We start from the raw sequence: 21308 nt of genomic DNA, 5'->3' as shown, positions 1-21308 counted from the left end.
ACACATGTAATATAGTTTTTGTTGAGATGATCATGTACATAGCTCAAAACTCGACTCCAGAGACGCCACGACGTCCTCTCTACCAAGCATATTATACACGGTACAACATGAGAGTAATGACATTGACTTCTTATAGAATATCACTTGCAGTATGTCCACAGAATTGCACACTGTAACATACTCAATGCGAGCGTACTGTAGATAACTAGAGCTGCTTATCTTATCGGTGGCGGATTTCCCGAAAACGCCACAACGATTTTCCGCGCCAGTGAGCTTTGCCGGTTCCAGAACCGCGGAGAGAAAGACGCAGTCCTCACTTTGCGACCAGAGGAGTGTTTTGCACTCTCTCGCGACATCTTCTAATCATTACTCCAGTCATCCATCTATACCACCTCATTTCTCTAGGGCCGACAACAACCACAATTCCCTCCATCCGCCATGGACGACCTCCAGTCGCTGGAGCTCTTTTCGCTCGTGTCGCGGATAACGAGTGAAATCCAGAACCATCTCGGCGTCAACGACAAAACGTTAGCAGAGTTTGTGATCGACCAGCACCTAAAATGTGGCTCATTCGCGGATTTCAGCAAGAGCATGGAGGAGATGGGCGCCGAGTTTCCTCGGAGTTTGCTGGAGAGTATCGATCGTCTGGTGCTTACGATGCATCCGAAGTATAAGTCGAAGAAGACGGAAACGACGAATAACTCGGCCGGCGATGATGATATGGATGTTTTGGATGCGCTGGAGAAGAAAGCGCGTGTGTTTAAGGGATTGGCTGTGCCGGATAAGGTTCAGCAGTGGGATGAGGAGAATGTCGATGAGGGCGATGCGAAGGCCGATGCTATGGATGATACGTTTGCTATGCTGGAGGGATTGGCGGGTAAAGCGCGTCAGGATAAACCTGCCCCGGCACCGCAGTCGTCGTCGTCACGGAATGACCGCGGCAGTACTAGGAAGCGCAGCAGAAGCCCCGATTACGATGATCACCGACGTGGACGCAGACGCCATGATAGATACCGGTCTCGGTCGCGATCGCAGAGCCCTCGATACAGCAAGAGGGGTGGTGATGATGAGGTGGATGAGTTTGGCCGGTCGAAGAGCAAATACAGCAGCAGGGATGATTATCGCAATGGACACAGTGAGCGGAGGAGTCGCCGGGATCGCGATGAGGATGGCGAGTACTTCCGGAAGCCGCCGCCTGTGGAACTGGATGATCAACCGGTGCTATACAAGGTCTACGATGGTCGTGTTACGGGAGTGAAGGACTTTGGCGCTTTCGTGAACTTGCTTGGTGTGAAGGGCAAGGTGGATGGCTTGGTACATGTTTCGGCCATGCAGGAGGGAGCGCGTGTCAATCATCCTTCCGATTTGGTTTCGCGTGGCCAGCCCGTTAAGGTTAAGGTGGTTAGCATTCAAGGCTCTCGAATCGGTTTGTCAATGAAGGAGGTGGATCAGGTTACTGGTCTCGATTTGATCCCTCAACGACGTCTGGCCTCTGGCGCAAATATGGAGCGTCTTGACGGCATGACTGGCAAGGATAGATATGGTAACCTGAGTTCTGAAGTGCCGGTTATCGAAGAGTCGGATGGAAAGCCTATGAAGAATAGGAAGCGCATGACCTCCCCTGAGAGATGGGAGATCAAGCAGTTGATTGCATCTGGCGCTGTCTCTGCAGCAGACTATCCTGACATCGATGAGGAATACCATGCCACCTTGACGGGTGAGGGCACGTTTGAGGAAGAGGAGGATGTCGATATTGAAGTCAAGGACGAGGAACCGCCCTTCCTGGCTGGTCAAACTAAGATGTCTCTGGAACTCTCTCCGATCAGGGTCGTGAAGGCTCCCGATGGCTCTATGAACCGGGCTGCGATGGCAGGAACTAATCTGGCCAAGGAGCGACGAGATATCAGGCAACAGGAAGCTCAGGACAAAGCAGCTGAGCAAGCGGCGGCAGTCGACCTTAACGCGCAATGGCAGGATCCTATGGTTGCGCCTGAAGAGCGGAAGTTTGCTGCTGATCTGCGCAGTACTCAGCAGTCCAAGCCGGATGACTCGGTCCCCGAGTGGAAACGGGTCACCATGGGCAAGAACCAGTCCTTCGGAAAGCGGACCAGCATGTCCATCAAACAGCAGCGTGAAAGTCTGCCGGTCTACAAGTTCCGCAAGCAACTTCTCGATGCTGTACGCGATAACCAACTGCTGATTGTTGTCGGAGATACTGGGTCCGGAAAGACGACGCAGCTGACGCAGTACCTGGCCGAGGGAGGTTATGCAAACAACGGTATTATCGGTTGTACGCAGCCTCGTCGTGTAGCAGCCATGTCTGTTGCCAAACGTGTGGCGGAAGAAGTCGGCTGTAAACTCGGCGCGGAAGTCGGATACACGATTCGTTTCGAAGATTGCACAAGTCCTGACACCAAGATCAAGTACATGACTGATGGTATGCTTCAAAGAGAAGTACTCCTGGACCCGGATTTGAAAAGGTATTCTGTCATCATGCTTGACGAGGCTCACGAACGAACTATTGCCACCGATGTTCTCTTTGGATTGCTCAAAAAGACCATCAAGCGGAGACCAGACCTCAGACTTATTGTTACTTCGGCTACGCTGGATGCTGAGAAGTTCTCTGAGTACTTCAACGGTTGCCCTATCTTCTCCATTCCCGGTCGTACATTCCCTGTTGAGATCATGTACTCGAAGGAGCCCGAGTCCGACTATCTTGATGCCGCTCTCATTACAGTTATGCAGATTCACCTGACAGAGCCCTCGGGTGATATTCTGCTCTTCTTGACGGGTCAAGAGGAAATTGATACTGCCTGCGAGATTCTATACGAACGGATGAAGGCTCTAGGGTCAACAGTACCGGAGTTGGTCATTCTTCCCGTCTACTCTGCTCTTCCGAGTGAAATGCAGAGTAGGATTTTTGAGCCTGCCCCGCCAGGAGGTAGAAAGGTTGTCATCGCTACGAACATTGCTGAGACATCTATCACTATCGACAACATCTACTACGTCATCGATCCTGGTTTTGTCAAGCAGAACGCCTACGATCCCAAACTGGGTATGGACTCCTTGGTGGTCACGCCCATCTCGCAAGCGCAGGCCAAGCAACGTGCTGGTCGTGCAGGCAGAACTGGTCCCGGAAAATGTTTCCGGTTGTACACCGAAGCCGCCTACCAGTCGGAAATGTTGCCAACCACGATTCCCGAAATTCAACGCCAGAACCTTTCGCATACTATTCTCATGCTCAAGGCGATGGGCATCAACGATTTGCTGCACTTCGACTTTATGGATCCTCCGCCAACGAACACTATGCTTACTGCCTTGGAGGAGCTTTATGCACTGTCGGCTCTAGATGACGAGGGTCTCTTGACTCGCTTGGGTAGAAAGATGGCAGACTTCCCCATGGAGCCGGCCCTCGCCAAGGTTCTCATCGCATCGGTCGACATGGGATGCTCAGAGGAAATGCTGAGCATTGTGGCCATGCTTTCCATTCAGTCGGTCTTTTACCGTCCCAAGGAGAAGCAGCAGCAGGCAGATCAGAAGAAGGCCAAGTTCCACGATCCCCACGGCGACCACTTGACTCTTCTCAACGTCTACAATGGATGGAAACACTCCAACTTCAACAATGCCTGGTGCTTCGAGAACTTCATCCAAGCCCGTCAGATCCGCCGTGCGCAGGACGTCCGTCAGCAGCTGCTTGGCATTATGGATCGCTACCACCACAAGATCGTCTCCTGCGGAAGGAACACCCTCAAAGTACGCCAGGCACTTTGTACAGGATTCTTCCGGAATGCAGCTCGCAAGGACCCTCAGGAAGGGTACAAGACTCTTGTCGAAGGCACGCCGGTCTACATGCATCCCAGTTCCGCACTGTTTGGCAAACCGTCCGAGCATGTCATCTACCATACACTGGTTCTTACAACGAAGGAGTACATGCACTGCACAACCTCCATCGAGCCCAAGTGGCTCGTTGAGGCCGCCCCGACTTTCTTCAAGGTGGCACCAACCGATCGTCTGTCGAAACGTAAGAAGGCCGAGCGGATCCAGCCTCTCCACAACCGCTTTGCCGGCGAGGATGATTGGCGTCTATCCGCACAGAGACGGCAGGGTCGTGGTGGAGGTGGAGGTACCTGGGGTTGATCTTCAGATTTTTCGTGGCTATCTATTCCACTCCTCTTTCTTTGGCATCTTTCTTTTCCTTTTCAAATCATTCTTCGGGCATATATATGGTAGTTTAAAACATACCCCTTACGAATCTTGACGCGACGCCAGATGGCGCGCTTTTTCACTCTTGGCTAGAGATGTATTCTAATGAGGTATTTGTGAATGTATCAAATAGACTGATCGTTGCTTCCAACCTGTCTGATATAGTATACCAGTACCCTAGTATCTAACAACCACACTCATCCACTCCTTCTCCCCGTCAATAACCTCCCATAACCCACCCCCACCACATCATCAGCATCAACCCCGACTAACCCTCTCCCACACCAACACCGGCTTCATCTTCTGCTCCTACCAACACCCCGAACACCATCAGCAAACAACAGCCAACCATCACCCCCAAAGGAAGAGAACAAACTCACCATCCCCACCTCCAACAACCCCAGCCCGGACAACCTCAACCTCCCGTCGGGAGAAATCACAGCCTCTCGCTTCTGCGACCCCTCGAACTCCACCGAAGACGCCATGTCGACCTCATGATGCACAACCGGGACGCGACCGTGCTGCTGCTGCCTCTCATCCCCATCCCCATCCCCATCCCCAGCATCATCTTCATCGCTACTGCTGTTTTCAATCCAGTACCGGCCCGCGTACATGACCCCATCATTAGAATTCTCCCACGCCTTCTTGGCAACTTTCGGCAACACGCTCACGGTCACTTGACCATCTGGGGTATAGACGAGGGTACCGCGGGCGTCCGAGCCCATGGGATAGTGGTGGGTGGGAGCGTCATTGTCCTGGGGGTTGGGGGGCTCGGCGATGTAGGAGATGAGAGTCCAGGCGCCGATGAGGGAGGATTTGGTGATGGGGGTGGGGTTTGGGGTTGGGAGTGGGGACATTGTATGATATAGATGACTTTTGCCTTTTGATATTGGTTTGAGAATGGTAGGTCTAGTTTAGGGAACTATCCTTACGGCGTCTAGGAGAGGCGAGGGGAGGGAGGAGGAAGTATAGTAGTATACTAGTTATGAACTTAGACGGTAGTTAAGCACCATTGCCGACTGAGAGACCTGTGACAATAGTATCCTTGAGAATAGACTTCTGCAACGAGTCTGTTTGGGAACTACTTGTATGTGGTGAATATGTTGAGAAAGCAAGGGTGTATGTACAGATTGGGAACTCTGCGCATAATGGTCTGTGGCTACTGGTGTTGAGACTGTGATTGAGTCATGGAAGGGTGGGGATCTACACATTTCTTGAATGGGTGCGGATTTGGGGGTTGGAATGGTGGTAGGTTCAATTGTGCTACTGAAACTGGATTCAGGATATTTGAGTGCCTGGTTCGGGGCAAGTGATGGGGTGCCTGTGCCGGATATATATAATTTAGACGTTCGAAGTTCCTTGGGTGTGGCTGCCAACGGTACTGGCTTTCTTGAAAGTTCTTGCATGCTGTAGACTAATTAACGAGCATAGAATTAGTTGAATTTCTGTTCTTCTTTCTCAAAAAGAAGAATAAGGAAGGTGGATGAATTGTAGAGGATTGTTGGTTGTGCCTAACCCCGGGTAGACAAGATTGACAAAAACGAAAAAGCCAAAAAATGCTTCCACGCGGATTCGAACCGCGGACCTCATGATTACTAGTCATGCGCTCTACCAACTGAGCCATAGAAGCTGGTTGATGTATTGCTTATTCCGCTGATGGTATAACAATGCATCAATAATGGTGACAGAAAGATGGAAAAATGGCTCAGTAGTAGTTACATCGTCATGGATGGAACAATCGGAATACGACAGAGACTTACACCAGGAGTGATGGAGCCTCGCCCCTCATTCACTATAGAATATAGGCACTCTGTTAGCCTTTATTACTACCAGTGAGTCGCCTCCAAGTGTTAATCTGAATCGCCGTCCTGTCTGGACCATACTAGATCTGACCAATGGGAGGCCAGAATACATTCACGGCAGTGGATCAATTCATCTGCGCAGGACTTTCCAGAAGTCTACCGGCGAGCCTCTTATCGCAATATTTTCATCCACTTACGATTATCTTCCTCTATAATATATATTTACATATTTCCCAGGAACACGCGTGCTAGCTGGACGATCTTGTCCTCCTAAGTTCGCCGTAGTGGCACTAATAAAAGACCAATTCAGCAGTCGCAAAACTCTGAAGGTCTGAATCGGGCGAAGTTCCTGCCGGCCTACTACTAATCCTCGTCGAGGTCCAGTCCCCGGTCTATTGCATAACACAACATCTGCATTAGCTCAAAATGTCTTCCCACGAGGGTCAGCTCCGTAACAAGAGGAGAAAGTTGGACAATGGCCAAGATGTCGATGCTACTGCCACCATCTCTTCGCACACGCAGCTTCGCTCTTCCTTGGCTTTCCAACAGAATCCCACTGAATCCAAGCAAGGTAAGTAACATCCTGAGCCAAGTCCCCCATGATGTTCCAATACTCATCAAACCAGGTATAAGAAAGTTCAAGGACTTTCTCACGTCCATTGGGCAGAGTGAGGATGAGGCTGAAAAAGCCAAAAAGTTCCGCATCCTCAAAGCATACTGTGATTCGCAATTCTCACGCGTAAACGAGAACGAAGCAGTCTGCTTTACCGATCTGGTCCAGACCTGGAGCTTTGCGGATACCAACAACAATGAGTCGTTACTGACTGTTGTGCCATCTGTCCTCGCCCAGTTCCTCAAGACAGTGTCCACCAACCTGGAATTTCGGGATTTCGGAGTGGCACTATGCAAGTATCTCCTTCAGAAAGAACAGCTGAGACTGTTCAACCGTGGCTTGACCGCTATCAAATCAAAGGAGCATTTGATTTCTCCCTGTCTTCGTCTTCTCACGGAGATGGTCAGCTTCGATGGTGGAGCTGTGGCGCGCCACGTCCATGCCGCGCGGTATATCACATTCAAGCGCATCGAAGTCTTTCTCACCCCCAACAAAGCTCAGCTGGAAGAAATATCAGAGGCAGGCTCCAAGCCTACACTACGCAGGAATGCTCAGAAGTATGTTCTTGCAAACCTGCGATTCTTGCAATCAAACGGGAAGAGTGATATTATTGAGCAACACAAAGTTATCAGAGCATTCTTTGAGTACATTAGGAAAGACCCGAGAGATATTATCTTGGAGACTATCAGGTGTATTGACAAAGACATTATCCAAGATGCTTCGATTTCTCGCATCGCAAAGAGCAAGTTCTTCAACCGATGGAACCTGGAGCGACTCGTCACCCTCTACGGTTATGATCGTGAGTCAGAGGAGCCCAACCCGGCGAATGTTTCCACTACAGACGAAATCCACAAGATCCTGATGAATGTCTGTACGAACACCGAACTTGGAGTCTTGCTTCCAGAGTCTGGTTGGTATCCACATGGAAGTGATCCCGAGGCGCTACCCACGGACGATGACACACTGATCGACTTGGGTCTTGACTCTGCTCTTCATATCGACAAGTACAGCCAGTCTGTACCTGTTCGCAACGGAACACTGTCATATCTGATCCAGACACTTCGCCCGGATACCGACAGTCTCCAGATTGAGCTGTTAGTGGCCATCTTCAAGGCGGCCCCGGAGCTAGTTGCAGATTTCTTCACGAAGAAGAGCATGTTTACTGCGGACCCAAAGCCGACCCCGTCATGGATGGCTGAGTCTGCGCTTCTCTTCTCCTCCGTACAGCTGCCTGTGCCCTCGAATTGTGGCTGGAAAGACAAGTTACCTCCGACACCGCCGCCCGTTTCCGTGGTCATCGAAAATGTGCTTCCTCGCCCTCTGACCCAGAAAATACTTACCCGCTGCTTGAACATGAATGCTGAGATAGTGACATTGTTTGCTGTCCGAATTCTGACAATTGCCTTCAACAAGCTGCGGGCTGTTCTCAAGATCTTCAACGCCGACCATGGGGTCAGCCAACCCCTGTGGACACAGGCGGCAAGCAAGCTGGTTGCTGAGTTCAGTCGCCGGTGCCCCGGAGTGAAGGAAGTCATTCTGCTCTTCAAGCGAACGGATAAGGATGACTTGCAGCAGCAGGATGCTGTCTCAGAGCTTCTCGCTTCGTTCTACGAGGTAGTACCGGATGCCGCCTTCGAGGAAGGACTTGACGTTTCACTCATTTTGGTTGACGTCTTGAAGCGATTGGATGAAGGCAAGCTCGACGAGGATGATACCGAGTCAGTGCTGAGCCAACTGCAAAACATCATGAGAATCATCAAACAGTCTACTTCCATGCGTTGGTGGCAACAACCGGGGTCTATGCAGTATTCCGCTTTTACGTCAATCCTAAAGGTGCTGGTTCAAACAGCATCAAGATACTCTCTGCGTGAGATTGACCAGCTGCTGCGGACCGTCCTCACAGAGCACTCTGTCCTGCAGAACCCCTCCTCTTTTCCCGCAATTCTGTCAAGCTTCGAGACTTCAGACTCGGAGAAACTCCAGCGCCAACTATCGTTCTTCGATAACTGCGCCTGCCGTATCGCAAAGAAACCGGTTCACTATCAAGACCTCGTCGACTCCTTGGTCGAGGGTGTCTCCAGCCCGGTTAGCCCTCTGGTAGCTGCCGTCATCGAACAGTGGCCATTTGTTGTCAAATCTGGAGACGCGGCTGTCGAGAGTGCGGTGGTTGCCTGGATTGCTGAAACGCTAGGAAGCCTGAAGCGCGCTGGAGAAAACGCCAAGGCACTGAAAATCGCCCGGGACAAGCTGATGGAGAGTGCTGAGAATAAGAAGTCAAAGTCAGCCCTCAAAAAAGCATTGAAAGACACCGAAGATGCTGAAGATGACCATGCGATGGAAGTTGATGCTCCTGCCCAAGATACTACAACTACCGCCAACAAGGATGAGGTAGACTTGGAAGAGGTATTCGGAACCTTACCGACAGAAAGTACCACCCACAATGAGTTGCACCGATGGGAGAAGGATGACATTGAGGTGGCAGTTGAGCAAGGCCGGATTGCCGAACTGGTTCTCTGCTTGTGCTCGGCATACGAGGAAGTGAGAAAGCAAGCATTCACAAGCATTGTTCGTTTCATGGGCAAACTTAAGGTAGGTCAACCGTTGAGCCGGTACCTTCTGCGGAAAACAGAGTAGAAATATAAGCTAACATACTGGCAGGAGTCTAAATATGTGGAATGGCGATCAGTCTACATCCTCACGGGAGAGCTCCTCGAGACTGTTAAGCAGACTGGGCTTGAATCGCCCGTACCGTGGATTGTAGGGGAGTGCGCGTCCAGTTGCTTGAGTGTTCTCACGGACCCGATGCACAAAATGTACGGCAAGGTCAACAAGTTCCTGCAGAAAGCTCCTTCCTGGGAGGTGGAGAAGATCCCATCCTACTGGATTGACAAAATCTTCCTGCATGAACCGGAGCTTGACGACGGTTATTTCGACGAGACTAGCTGGCTCCTTGATTTACTCATCAAGGGTCTTCGCACTGAAGCTGTATGTCACCGTCTTCCCTTTCTTACACCGTCATGTTACTCATTCGATTTATAGGATATGGACATCTACCGCCGTGCGAAGGTCTTCGAGAGAGCGCTTGCATTCTACGAGTCGCCTTCGGCAGGCTACTCAGCCAAGAGAAAGGTCTTGCAATTAGTGTACCGCGCGACGCAAGTGCAAGGAAGCACAACACTTGTCACGAGAGCGGGTATTCTCAGCTGGATTCAGAGTCAGATTCCGGCTGTCAAGGGCAAAGAGACGTCGACTCTTGCGGCGATTGCCGACTCCTTGAAGCAAACCTCGGATAATGATCGGGTTTCGAAATGGAGTGGAGGAGCCGCTTTGCGAGCGGTAGAGAGCATTGTGGGCTAGTGTCCGGTCGTAGGAGATTGGATATGAACGATGCTGCCCTCAATCTAGGCACTTGGCTGCATAGTAATTGACATTTGAATCAGGCGTATAGTTATTAGAGCAATCCGGAATGGTCTGTTTAGTCAGTTGTGGATGGAATAGTTATGAAATCTGATAGGTTAATCTGATCTTGCACTGTAGCCAAGTACACACTGGCCTCATCTTTGCGCCATTGAAAGACAGGTTATTTTGGGAGATGGAATGTACTATATGACGTATCCTAAGCGATGCCTTACTCCATCAGGATTCTGCTCTGCGTTGGGGTTGGTTGCTGGCGGTACCGAGGGTTGAGTTGCTTGGGGAACATGGGATGATGGAAACCGTAGTGAATGATGGGTAGGGGAAGGATAATTAGTATAATAATAGTAAATAGTCACTAAATCCCATGTGTGCGACGGCGATTAATTTGTAGCAGTAAGAAGGAAAATCCCGACATATGGAGAGATAAATTGGGGAGAAATGAAGAAGTGAAGAACAAGGCGTCGACAAGCTGACAGGCGACCTTCCCCATTGGGCAGTGCACACGTTTTGAACTTCGTTGCGGTCCGGCGGTCCTCGACATCTTTGCCCGCAACTTTGCCCAAACTCCCCTTCCCCTTCACCACCTCTTCTGCTGCTGCCCCCTTTCTGTTTGTTCCCCACCAGCTTTTGTCCTCCTTCCATTTACTCTACTGTCTATCGATCTATCCGAGACCAGTTGGGATCCCTCTACACAAACAAATCCGGCCACACGGTTTGTTGCACCGCTGGTGCCCCTCATCTGCTTCCCAACGAGCGCTCCTGGACCTTTGACCGATCGAAGCTCCTCTCCTCCGCCTTTTCCCTTGCCACTGGCAAGCGGCTTCGCTTCCTGCTGCCCACTCATCATCTATCCTCTACACACTACACAGTACACGCCTTTCACGCCCACAGCCTAGCCTCGGTGCCTCGCAGTCTACCTTACTCGCCTTTTCTTCCTTTCCTTGTCCCGCGATAAATTCCACTCCACCTTTTCTCTTCCTTGAACTGTCGGCAACCAATGAGATCGACGTAACGGCATACCGATAGCATCACACACACCCACCTCACCCAAGCCATCCTCATGGCGCGACGGTACCAGATCGATGAGCTGCTATGGCTGCGGTCGTCGCCTCTGGTTACAAAGCCTACCAATTTACCACCGGTAGAAGAATGGATGGGGTAAGTTCACTCTGCCTGCTCCTTTACCTTATCAATCAATTGCGATATCCCCGAAACTGACGCAGTCATCCTACGTGCTAGCCCAATCCCCGATCCAGCTACCCAACGGAAAGCTACAAACACGCGAGACCCCAATAACCCCCATGAATCGACCCCCAGAAGGCCCAGTCTGTTTGAAACTCGTCATGTGTCCCGGAATTCCAATTCAGGTAATAACCATCCCACTTCTTCTTCTCTCCCGATGTCGAATACCCCATGTCCATTGTTCTCTTTTCTTGGATTGAAAATTCGAGGACCTTACTGATGCATGACGTCGTTGATCGCCCATAGAGGACATCATTCTCGGACCCCCGAAAACTGCTTTTGCTTCGGCATCTCGTATACCCGGTAAAGGATCGATAGATGCTACGGAACGATCGTCAAGGCCTAATGACCAGGATGACTCGAAGAACGACCGGTTCAACTTACGGGAGAAGTTCTTCAAGGACCGGGAGTCTGGTGACAGAGATTTTGACCGACGAGATGGAAAATTAGGAACATTCAACAACAACAACCGGCGTGGGGACAGGGAGGACTGGAACAGTGGACGCCCCCGCCGTACCTTCGGCCCCGAGGAACAGGATCGAAAGCCGAGACGCAACGGAGAGTTCGATCGGTGGGAGAACCGCGACCAGCGAGAACCCAACAATGACCGTGGAGTTAAAGATAAGGATGCACGATTCTTCCCACGGAAGGATGGCACGCCCGGACGTGCGAGACACGAGGGAAGTTGGTTTCGTGAGGAGAACACTCACGACGCGCCTGATGCGGAGGGGGAGAAGACTCCGATACGAAACAGGGAATGGCGTCGAGATCGGCACGGTGCAGATCGTGACTGGACGCGGGGAGCCAAGTTCGAACAGGATCCCGAGTGGATGGATTCGACTGATCGAGATGAGCCTCGCCGAGTGCATACACAAGAAGACTTTGAACGCTGGAAGGAAAGGATGAAGGCGGGCTCCTCGCAGGTTCAAGCCGAAGAAAAGGAGGTCCCCTTGGAGACGACTCCTGCTCCTGCTCCCGCGCCGAAGCCAGAGCCTAGGCCTACAGATGGCGAGATTTTCAGCAGCAATGGCGCTCCGTTCACGTCCGATTCGGCCATGGAGCGGTTCTTTGGATTGCTTGGGGACTCCAAGCCACCCCAGGCGCCTCCACTACCCCAGGAGATAAGCGCTCCTCCTCCTCCTCCTCCCATGATGGAACCAACAATGAAGAAAGAGCCACTCCCTGGAAAGCTTGGAAAGTCGTCGCGCTTTGCTGGACTATTCTCGCCACCACCGGGAAGTCCGGCCAAGGAACCCGAAACTCATCCAGAGACCAGGTCGTCGCCTTCGATGAACACCGTCAACACTGATGCCGATCAGGAAGGTTTCCAGCGCATCCTGCAGATGCTTGGTGGAGGAAAATCGCGCAACGCGACACCTCACAATGACCCTGTTGCGTACAACCGGCCTCCCTCGCAGGTACAGGCCGAACAGATCCGGAGTGCTGTTTCATCTCCTGCTCGAGATCAACTCAAGCGGCAGGAGTACTTCGCCATGCAAGAGACAGTTGCTCGTGGCCCTGGTCCTAACCCTTATGTCCAGGAGACACATGCTCGAGACCGGGAACATCTACTGCGACTGATGCAGCAGGTCCGTGTTAGTCCCGTTGCCAACCAGGGTGCCCAGAGCCAGCCCCAAAGTGCTGGTCCTGTCGGCCCGGCCCCCGGTTTGTTGAGCATGCCGGAAGTGCTTTCTCCCCCTCCAGGCATCCCGACCCCGCAAAAGGGCCCCAACTTCTTGGATGACCCTGCGATAGCAAACATGCAGAGACCCGATGCTGAGCATCTTCGTCGTCGGCCCGCAAATGGGCCCCCCATGGGATATTTCGAAGATATGCCGTTCCCCCAGGGCGGACAACTTCCTATGACGCCCGGCGGAAGCAGAGCTCCCCAGGCTCAAGGCCATCCTGCCATGGGCATGCAGAGACCTCCAGGCTTCGAGCATTTGCCTCCTCCTGGATGGCCAGGACCTCAGATGCCCCCGCAGCAAGCTGCTGGACCCGCGCCTTTGGCACCTCCTCCGGGTATTCCGACACCTACACGCGGCGTTAACCCAAGTTACATGTCGAACATGATGCCCATGCATGCGAATGCACCACCCCTCAACGAGCGTGAACCATTCCCGCGTCCTCCCCCTCCAGGCATGATGCCTCCTCCCGGATACATGAACGGACCCCCGCCAGCCGGTTTCCCACCCATGCCGCCCAACGGTGATGCTCTCATGGGGCTTCCCCACCGTGGCCAAGGTCCTTTTGAGGGCAACCCTGGACCTCAAGTGCCTCCCCCCGCTTCCAGGCACCTGTTGGATATGTTCGGCCAAGTTGGCGGCGAGGCCCCGCGCGGCATGCTCGGGCCTGGACAGTTCCGGTAGGGGTTGCGCGAAGTCCGGGGTGGTTCGTACAGTGTCCTAGGGAGACGAATTCAAGGAGAATGTGCAAACGCCATATGAGATATGTCCTTGATCTTCTCATACTTATGTCTTTGTTACGCCAGAACAATGCACCCTTCTAATCTTCTTGTATCTGATTTATCTATGTGTGTGTATTTGGTGCATGACAAAGGGCTAGTTTGATGGAGTTCAGGAGAGACCTAGCCACCTGCTGAGGCTTGGGACTGATGAGGAGACTGTATCACAGCCGGACTCGTTTGTGTCTGGATGTATAACAACCCTGGGGGATTACATAAAGGAAAGCAATAGGCAGATTGCAGATCTCTGAGATGTGATCTAAAGCCATTATATTGCAGACCTGAATCACTAGCTGACATGATGGCTTCAATGAAACCTATTGCTTGAACCGTGCTTAACCTGTAGATGTGTGTAGGCTATATTTGGCACAGGTGCCTGAGGCGAAGTAGCTGTAGTGAATGACCGGTGGACTCCGCGCTGCCCACGATTGCTTTAAGCCATCTCGCTTCCCTTTCCTACTTCTTCTTCCTACTTTATTATCCCTTCACATCTGCTTGAGGATTCGGCTACTCTGACTCTGACCGCCGAGCTTCTACTTCAACTCATCTGCATCAAGATAAATCATCTCAGACCCCAGGTGAGTATTCTTCTATGAGGAGCAGTCTTCTATACCCAATTGATGATAACTACGATGATGGCATGCCCCAACGCGTGAATAACCCATTCTACTATCCTCATATCTCAAGCACCACTCTGACAGCTTGTCCTACAAGACAACCAGCCTTCGCTAACCTTCCATCTCACACAGCCAATCCAAACTTATCCTCATAAACTTACGATGACTAAAACCATCGACGACAACATGAACCAAGATACGAGTGTAAGTACAGCTCCTTACCAATCCAGATCCAACAACCCACCATTTCTCATTCTCCATCACTGAAAATCATCTGATTACCGTCCATATCCCCAACCTATCCAGACCACAACCGTCATGAACAATACCACCACTCGTAAAAGAAGAGCAGCCTGTGATGATAACGACAACGACTCCTCCAACAACCATACCTCCACAGGCTCTCTCAACAACCTCACCCCCAACGCAACCAACAATGAAGAAAACAGCCACCAACCCTTCAAACGCCCTCGTCTCCCCTCCCCATTCACCAGACAAGCTGAGCGGTTTGAAGAGGCCTTGAACAGAGAAATTGAAGACCAGGAAGATGCCCTCCGCATTAACGAGTACCGGATGCTTGCGGTGCGAGCCTTGGAGAACGAGGCGCATGATAGAGCGTTTAGGGATGCCATGGACGTGAGCTCGACTTATCAGCAGCAACAGCAGTATATCTCCACACAGAATCCATCTGTTGCTGCTGCTGTTGATGAAGACATGGACATGGATGTCGATGGTGACGATTATCATAACCCTCAACTTGAGGATCATAACGGGAATGGAGAAGGTGAAGAAGGACAAATGGTAGTAAGTTCCGAATATCTCGTCCCCTGTTTCTGGTAAGGTATGAATAACATCACATTCTCACCACCCCTCTCATCACCACCAGACACCCACAGTCCAAGAGACAACACAACCAACCATCCCAACCCAAAGCGGCTGCCTTACCAGCAGCCTCATCGGCCTCGACAGCAACAACAACTTCACACCCATTCCCATTTCTTACCCCATCCCCACCCCCAGAACCAGACCTAGCAACAACAACCCCACCATCAACAGCAGCAATCTCGACTTCACCATCTTCGAAGACATCATCCCAGACAGAGGGGGTCTACTATCCTTCTCTCCACGCCCAAACCGAGTAGCTTCACTGCTACCCGGGTACCTTCATTATCCCTACACCAACAATAACAACAACCATCATCATAATGATAACCAAGAAGTACGTGCCTATCACCAAGACTGGGACTCAGATAAAGAGAACATCAATAGTAATATTGTTGCTGGGACCCTCCACGATCCGGTGGGAATGATCACTGAGACTGAGGCTGAGAATTTTTCGCAGGTTGTTGATCGTTCATTTCATGATCATTATGATGCTGATGCTGATGAGGATGAGATGAGACTCGATTATGATGAAGGTAGTCCTGCTGCTGCTGCTGGTGGAGGTGGAGGTGAAAGTGGAAGATGGGGTTCCGGGGTTCCTACTTGGAGAGTCGAGTCGGAGTCAGAGTATGCTGATACGGAGGTGGATCCTGATGATTTGGGACTGGGGGTGCATGATTATGCGAATCGGAGGAGGAGAAGGTATCATCGTTTGAGATGGCAGTCGCGGGTTTTGGGCTCTCAGGATAGGGGGTCGGTGGCCTTGAATAGTAGTAATGTGCTGGTGCCGAGGATGCTTGGAGAGAGGGTGCAGGGTGATGGTGCTGGTGGTGTTGCTGGGCGTGGAAGGCGTGGGCCGAGAAGGTTGTAGGTGTATGCATTGGTTGAGGGTTGAAGTAAGGTGACTACTGCGTTTGTTGTGTGCTGGGTTAATCGGGGATCTGAATTTGCCTGCGTCGGTATTTCACTGAACTGTGAGTGTATAGTATCTTGATCGGGAAGAGTGAAAACCTCAAATAGTAATGTATTTCCTCTTGAAACTAGAGCAACTAAAAAGGAAATGTGCTATCCTGGCCACGCTCATAAATATCAATATCAATGAAACCATTGCAAAAATCGCAAAACGAGACTGATGTCAAATGAAAAGCGAAACAACCAGAACCTCCGAGTACGCCGGCCTCCTCTCGGTCATATTTGCTGGGCTTGAATCAAGCAACCCCATCATAAAAGCAGCATGCAAAACGGAAAGAACTGTCATCAAATCTGTAACATATAGTCGTTGCTTATCATAATAGATTTCCGTTCAAAAGACGCCAAAAGATGGTCGGAATCCAGCCCCAATCCTGATATCCCTCGACGCTGTCTTGGCCCTGAGATGAAGTACCCCTCTAGAGTCCTTTTCGACATCTGCGAACATTCGAAGGAGATCCTCAATTGTATCCCGTCCCGCTAGGACTCCGTCGCCCATAGCTCCGGTTATAACAGCCGTCTTATGCGTCTGCAAATTGAGCAGGTAGTCATCAATGGAATTATCGATGATAAGCTTCACAAATTCCACCTCGCTTTCTTGCCCAATTCGAAACAAGCGGCAAAATGCCTAAACTCCAGAGCGTTAACAGCTGCACCAAAATCCTATTAGGCAATATGACTGGACAGAAGTATAAATACCTGCTCCTGAATAGCTTCGTTCCACCACAAGTCAACAAGAATGCATTTGTTGGCGGCTGATAGGTCTAGTCCGATGCCTCCAGCCTTCAAACTGGCAATAAGAATCCTCACTTCGCTATTCTTATCACTAAACGTCTTCATGTTGTTTTCGCGGACTGATAGACCCAATTTTCCAGTCAACTGTGGAAAGTTAGCCACCCTGGGTCTTGAGTATATTTGAATATTATTTGCTCACGAGGACAAACAGCCACCCTTCTGCTTCGCACATGGTAGACAGGATTTCAACGAAATCTAGAAACTGGGTAAAGATGACTATCTTGCCCGAGGATTCCTGAGCAAGCCACTCTGTAAGAATTTCGCGTATCTTCGTGAGTTTCGCACTCGGCATATGCTGGGCACACGCTCTAATCCAGTCCGTATCCTCGTCGGCGTCCGGCTCTTCATCCGTTTCGTCTGCTCGTGGCGCCGTGATCTGGCGAATGCTGCTCCTAGATTGTTTCTTGGTTGTGGTTCTCTTTTGGCGCTGCTTTTCCTTCCTGATAGTTGCCCCGTGAATAGATGCGCCTTGTGTCTTTTCGTTACCCTCTTCCTTAAAATAAGCGGCTTCCGTGATCGAAACACGGCAGTTGACGCATTTAGGCTCCATAAGCATGTTGTCCTTGTCCATCCGTAAGGAGTAGTAGCACTCCTCACAATATAAATGCCTGCATGAAGTTATCAGGGGGTTCACTGGTGCAGATTTGCAGACGGGGCAATTTGTCCTTTCTAGTCTTTCTTCCCAAATTTCTCTCAAATGAAGCTCGTCCATTAGTTGGCGGAAATTTTTCGTCAATGCTGTCTCATCCCCATGAAGCTCTGTGGCATACTGGCCTGTGTCTCCACCATTACGCTCATTAAGAACTGTCGTGTTTTTTCTCACTGTTGAGAGCCATTGGACTATAGTATATGACGGATTTGATTCCCCGCTTCCCTTGGCGATTTTGGAAAGTCTTTTCATTAAGTTCCCTTCTGAGAGTAGCCTCTTAACTATGCACTGCGTTGTAAGCAAATGACTGCAGAACATACGAAGCATCAAAATCATTGATAGAAAGCATCGATACTGTGCTAACTTGGGCTGATCGAAATGGGCACAACCTGATTTAATGTCAGCGATTTTCTCCTGAAACTCTTGATATAGCAAAATATTTCTCTGGCGTACCATTGATGTTTTCTATGAATACCTCTGATATGGCGTTGTAAAGCTCTCGTTCGACGGCGCAGAATTGGACCCTGACGATTCTTTCGTTGACATCGGGTAGTTTAATTACTGGCAGTGAGAAAAGTCGACTTTTGTGTGTTCGCCGAAACAAAAAAGCTCGCAATAGGTTTACGAGGCGGTCATGGCCTTCGTCATCCTACAGAAGGATTAGCTTTAGAATTCGACTCTGAAGATCAATGGAAAGTCACGCACGCTGCAAAAGTTCTTTGTGAAAACTCCAGCATCTTTGATGCCGGGAACGCCGAGAAAGTCGAAAAGCGGATAGAATTCTTCTAGATGGCTATGAATACTATGTCAGAAACCACAAAATATTAAACGCCAGTCAGCAGCTGGGCATCAGGTGCGAGCTTACTTGTGCACTGGGGTTCCGCTTAGAATCCACTTATAGTGGCCAGTCAGAGAGCGGACGGCGATCGACACTGAGGAGATGTGATTCTTGATGGTGTGGCCTTCTGCAAATTGGTCGTCAAACCTAGACTCGCGATTGATGCCAAAAGGTAAGAGTGAGCGGGAGGGAGACAGCATACCATCAAGAATGATTCGGTGGAACTTGATTTTATGTAGCGGGCCGGTCTCTGTATCGAAGGATTGATCCCACCAGGCTGAAAGCTTCTCGTCGTCCTTAATACTATCGGTGAGCTTCATTGGTGGATAAGACCGCCTGACCTCATCATACGTAGTGATTCTGATGACTGCGTCAGTATACCACCTTGATATTGAAAGAGCTGCATAGTATCCGTACATAACATCATATTTCGCGAGGCTTCCTACTGTATTGAGGGACTCAAGCCTTGAACTAGCTTTGTATATAAGGACATCACCAATTGCTTTCTCGTCGCAGTGCCTGTTGATCTGTGTTTTCCTGTTCAAGTCAGACTGCAAGTTGGGTACATAGCATTGACCAAAATTACCAGTGAGTGACTAGGTGCGATGGAACAACAATGAGCGTAGTCTTCTCAGGATCCTCCGGATCAAAGGGTTTTCCATCTACGATATTTGCTAGACCCAGATTAGCTGTGCCACTTTTTCTTTCCACATGCACTCACCCAGTGCTTGAATAGTTTTCCCGAAACCCATGATATCACAGAGGAGTCCCCCGAAGGGTCCCTCTGACGAACTTTCGCGGTCACGCTGTTCTAATCTTAGCCGCAAGTCATTCCAAGATCTCGATGTATATTCTCCTTACCATAAAAGCAGCCCCAAGTAGCTTTTCATACCTGTCAGCTAGTATAATAGTAATAATGGGCATATACACACGAACCTGATAGTGATATAAACTTGTTTTCATTCCCTTGATGTTCCACCCGAGTTTTCCATCGCTTCTCGGACTGCATGTGAACTTGCGAGTAGCTTCAAGAATTTTTTTCTTGTCAGATTTAGCCTCCTTCTGATCCACACTCGGAATAGTAGCGACAAGTCGTTTGAGTGCTTTCATCTTATTCTTGTCAATAGAAGCAGGTATCGCATCCAGTGAAGCGTTGACATGTGCATCTTCCACGACTCCAGAAGAAAGGAGGTATTCTAGGTATTTTTTGGTACCCAGGGGCCCTCGCTTCGGCCTTTTACTGGGGCCAGGGATTCCGTTGTCGAACCCTCTATCTTTGCGCTTACGGGGTGCTCTCTTCGACATCTCCCTCTTCTTCTGGCGCGCAAGAACAACAGCAAGACCGAGTTCCTTGCTCTTTCGCTTTTCGTCTGCTGAAATCCTGTTTTGTCGTCGCTGTTTCGGCTGTCGCTTGACAGGGACATCATGAGAGCTTTCAGTCCTTTTCTCGACAGGAACCTGTCGTGAAGTGGATTCATTGGGCTCGTCGATGTCTGAGAGAAAGAGGTCACTCTGGTTTTCGATGGCTTTTCTCCTTGCCACCCTTTCCTTTCGAGAAAATTCCTGTTGCCTTGCTTTTTCTAAGCGTATCTCATCTGCAACAGATGGCTTCTCCAAACCATCAAACCATTTCTTGATAGAATTGAATCTAGGGAAAGCAGTTAGACTCACACTGGGACATAATGATAAGATACACTTACTGCCGCTTCGATAGGTCAGCCCTGGTACTAGCTTCAAGCTCCTCGTCAGGCCATTCTGTTGGGCAGCTTTGGTCTCCAGTATCATCCGGGAAGTCTTCTACCGGAACGTCAGTGTTCCCGGAAGTCGAAGATGAGGTTGATAATAAGTCGACACATGACGGTGCGGACAGCCTTGGATCTTCCTCATCATCGGCAGGTGCAGCTGCTGTGCCTGCATTTCCTGTTTGTGAAGCACTGGCACTCGAGTGAGGTGCAACCTGCGAAAGCTGTTGAACAGGTGGACTTGTGTCACCTTCTGGATTGAGCCCCTGAAATAGTTCGAGAAAATTTTGATTATCTGGAGACATCGGAGGCACATCTGGTCCCGAAGGTGGAAGATACAATGACGAATATTCTTCCTGCGGCACAAATAGACTTTCCTCAAATCCTGTTTGCGCAGCGGTTACCTGATCGTTTGGTACAGGAAGAAATTCAGATGGCGAGTTTCCTGTATGCCGGACTGCTAGAAAGAAGTCAGTATCATCCGCGAAGGTGACTGCAAACTTTGGGAGGCCTTACGATTGTGGATATCAAATCCCAAATTAGAAAGGAAAAAAGCCTGCCTGGGATTGTACTGTTGCCTACGGCGATCAATTGCCTCCAACAGAATCTGTTGCGGATCGAAGCTTTCGGATTGGAGAGAAGATCCTTGCTTATCGAGCTCTTGAACATCTTCAGAGCCTGCTGCTGCTTCCTGCGTGATCTTAGGTGGTTCCAGTTCCTCGCTAGAGCCTTCCATCTTTGCTCGATTCGCCGATGGCGTACGGAGGATTTCCGTTTTGAGAAAGCTGGTTGTGGAGGTTATAGAAAAAGGATGATAGTAAGAGAGAGGGGGTCGAACAAGGATCTACGAGAGCTCTGGCTAGAGGAGAGAGAAGAAGAGAGGAGTGAGAAGGGAAGAGGGAGGGCAGGGGGAGAGAAGAGGGTTTATATAGAGAGAGAAGAAGGAATGCGGAAGAGGGAAGAAGAACAGGGCAGGGAAGAGGGACCTTATACAAAGGCGGAAGAAGCAAGAGAGAGGCAAATGAGGCGAAAGGAAAGAAGATCAGAGACGAGAGGAAGGTGAACAGAAGATGAG

The 21308-nt window shown here is 50.3% G+C and overlaps 6 protein-coding genes and 1 non-coding gene across 7 annotated transcripts; 4 read left to right on the top strand and 3 right to left on the bottom strand.

The window, feature by feature from the left end:
* Positions 1-438: 438 nt before the first annotated feature.
* Positions 439-4137, top strand: AtWU_00927 (putative RNA helicase-like splicing factor (HRH1); the record flags this gene model as incomplete). Its single annotated transcript, XM_035496042.1, has 1 exon — positions 439-4137. The coding sequence occupies one exon, from the start codon at positions 439-441 to the stop codon at positions 4135-4137; it is 3699 nt and encodes a 1232-aa protein (XP_035351935.1).
* A 324-nt stretch (positions 4138-4461) lies between these two features.
* On the bottom strand, positions 4462-5060 carry AtWU_00926 (sugar (and other) transporter family protein; the record flags this gene model as incomplete). Its single annotated transcript, XM_035496041.1, has 2 exons — positions 4462-4512; positions 4584-5060. The coding sequence occupies 2 exons, from the start codon at positions 5058-5060 to the stop codon at positions 4462-4464; spliced, it is 528 nt and encodes a 175-aa protein (XP_035351934.1).
* A 700-nt stretch (positions 5061-5760) lies between these two features.
* AtWU_t25 lies at positions 5761-5833 on the bottom strand. Its single transcript has one exon. It is a non-coding gene; the product is annotated as a tRNA-Thr (tRNA).
* A 598-nt stretch (positions 5834-6431) lies between these two features.
* AtWU_00925 (NPA1/URB1 family protein) lies at positions 6432-9975 on the top strand (the record flags this gene model as incomplete). The annotated part of the gene is made up of 4 exons (XM_035496040.1): positions 6432-6576; positions 6632-9207; positions 9277-9603; positions 9658-9975. 4 exons carry the CDS (start codon positions 6432-6434, stop codon positions 9973-9975), a joined length of 3366 nt encoding a protein of 1121 aa, XP_035351933.1.
* Positions 9976-11095: 1120 nt separating this feature from the next.
* AtWU_00924 (uncharacterized protein) lies at positions 11096-13646 on the top strand (the record flags this gene model as incomplete). The annotated part of the gene is made up of 3 exons (XM_035496039.1): positions 11096-11193; positions 11275-11402; positions 11524-13646. The coding sequence occupies 3 exons, from the start codon at positions 11096-11098 to the stop codon at positions 13644-13646; spliced, it is 2349 nt and encodes a 782-aa protein (XP_035351932.1).
* Positions 13647-14676: 1030 nt separating this feature from the next.
* On the top strand, positions 14677-16111 carry AtWU_00923 (glycosyl hydrolase 92 family protein; the record flags this gene model as incomplete). Its single annotated transcript, XM_035496038.1, has 2 exons — positions 14677-15162; positions 15245-16111. The coding sequence occupies 2 exons, from the start codon at positions 14677-14679 to the stop codon at positions 16109-16111; spliced, it is 1353 nt and encodes a 450-aa protein (XP_035351931.1).
* Positions 16112-16543: 432 nt separating this feature from the next.
* On the bottom strand, positions 16544-20969 carry AtWU_00922 (putative SNF2 family helicase; the record flags this gene model as incomplete). Its single annotated transcript, XM_035496037.1, has 14 exons — positions 16544-16837; positions 16909-17088; positions 17144-17612; positions 18018-18042; positions 18107-18302; positions 18359-18446; positions 18519-18618; positions 18694-18851; positions 18909-19028; positions 19078-19165; positions 19213-19297; positions 19428-20139; positions 20192-20690; positions 20750-20969. 14 exons carry the CDS (start codon positions 20967-20969, stop codon positions 16544-16546), a joined length of 3234 nt encoding a protein of 1077 aa, XP_035351930.1.
* Between the last annotated feature and the right edge of the window lie 339 nt (positions 20970-21308).

Source organism: Aspergillus tubingensis (assembly GCF_013340325.1).
Source record: "Aspergillus tubingensis WU-2223L DNA, scaffold_2, whole genome shotgun sequence".
Taxonomy (NCBI): Eukaryota; Fungi; Ascomycota; class Eurotiomycetes; order Eurotiales; family Aspergillaceae; genus Aspergillus; species Aspergillus tubingensis.
Note: the sequence above shows the minus strand (reverse complement) of the source record. Positions and strands in the feature narration are given on the sequence as shown.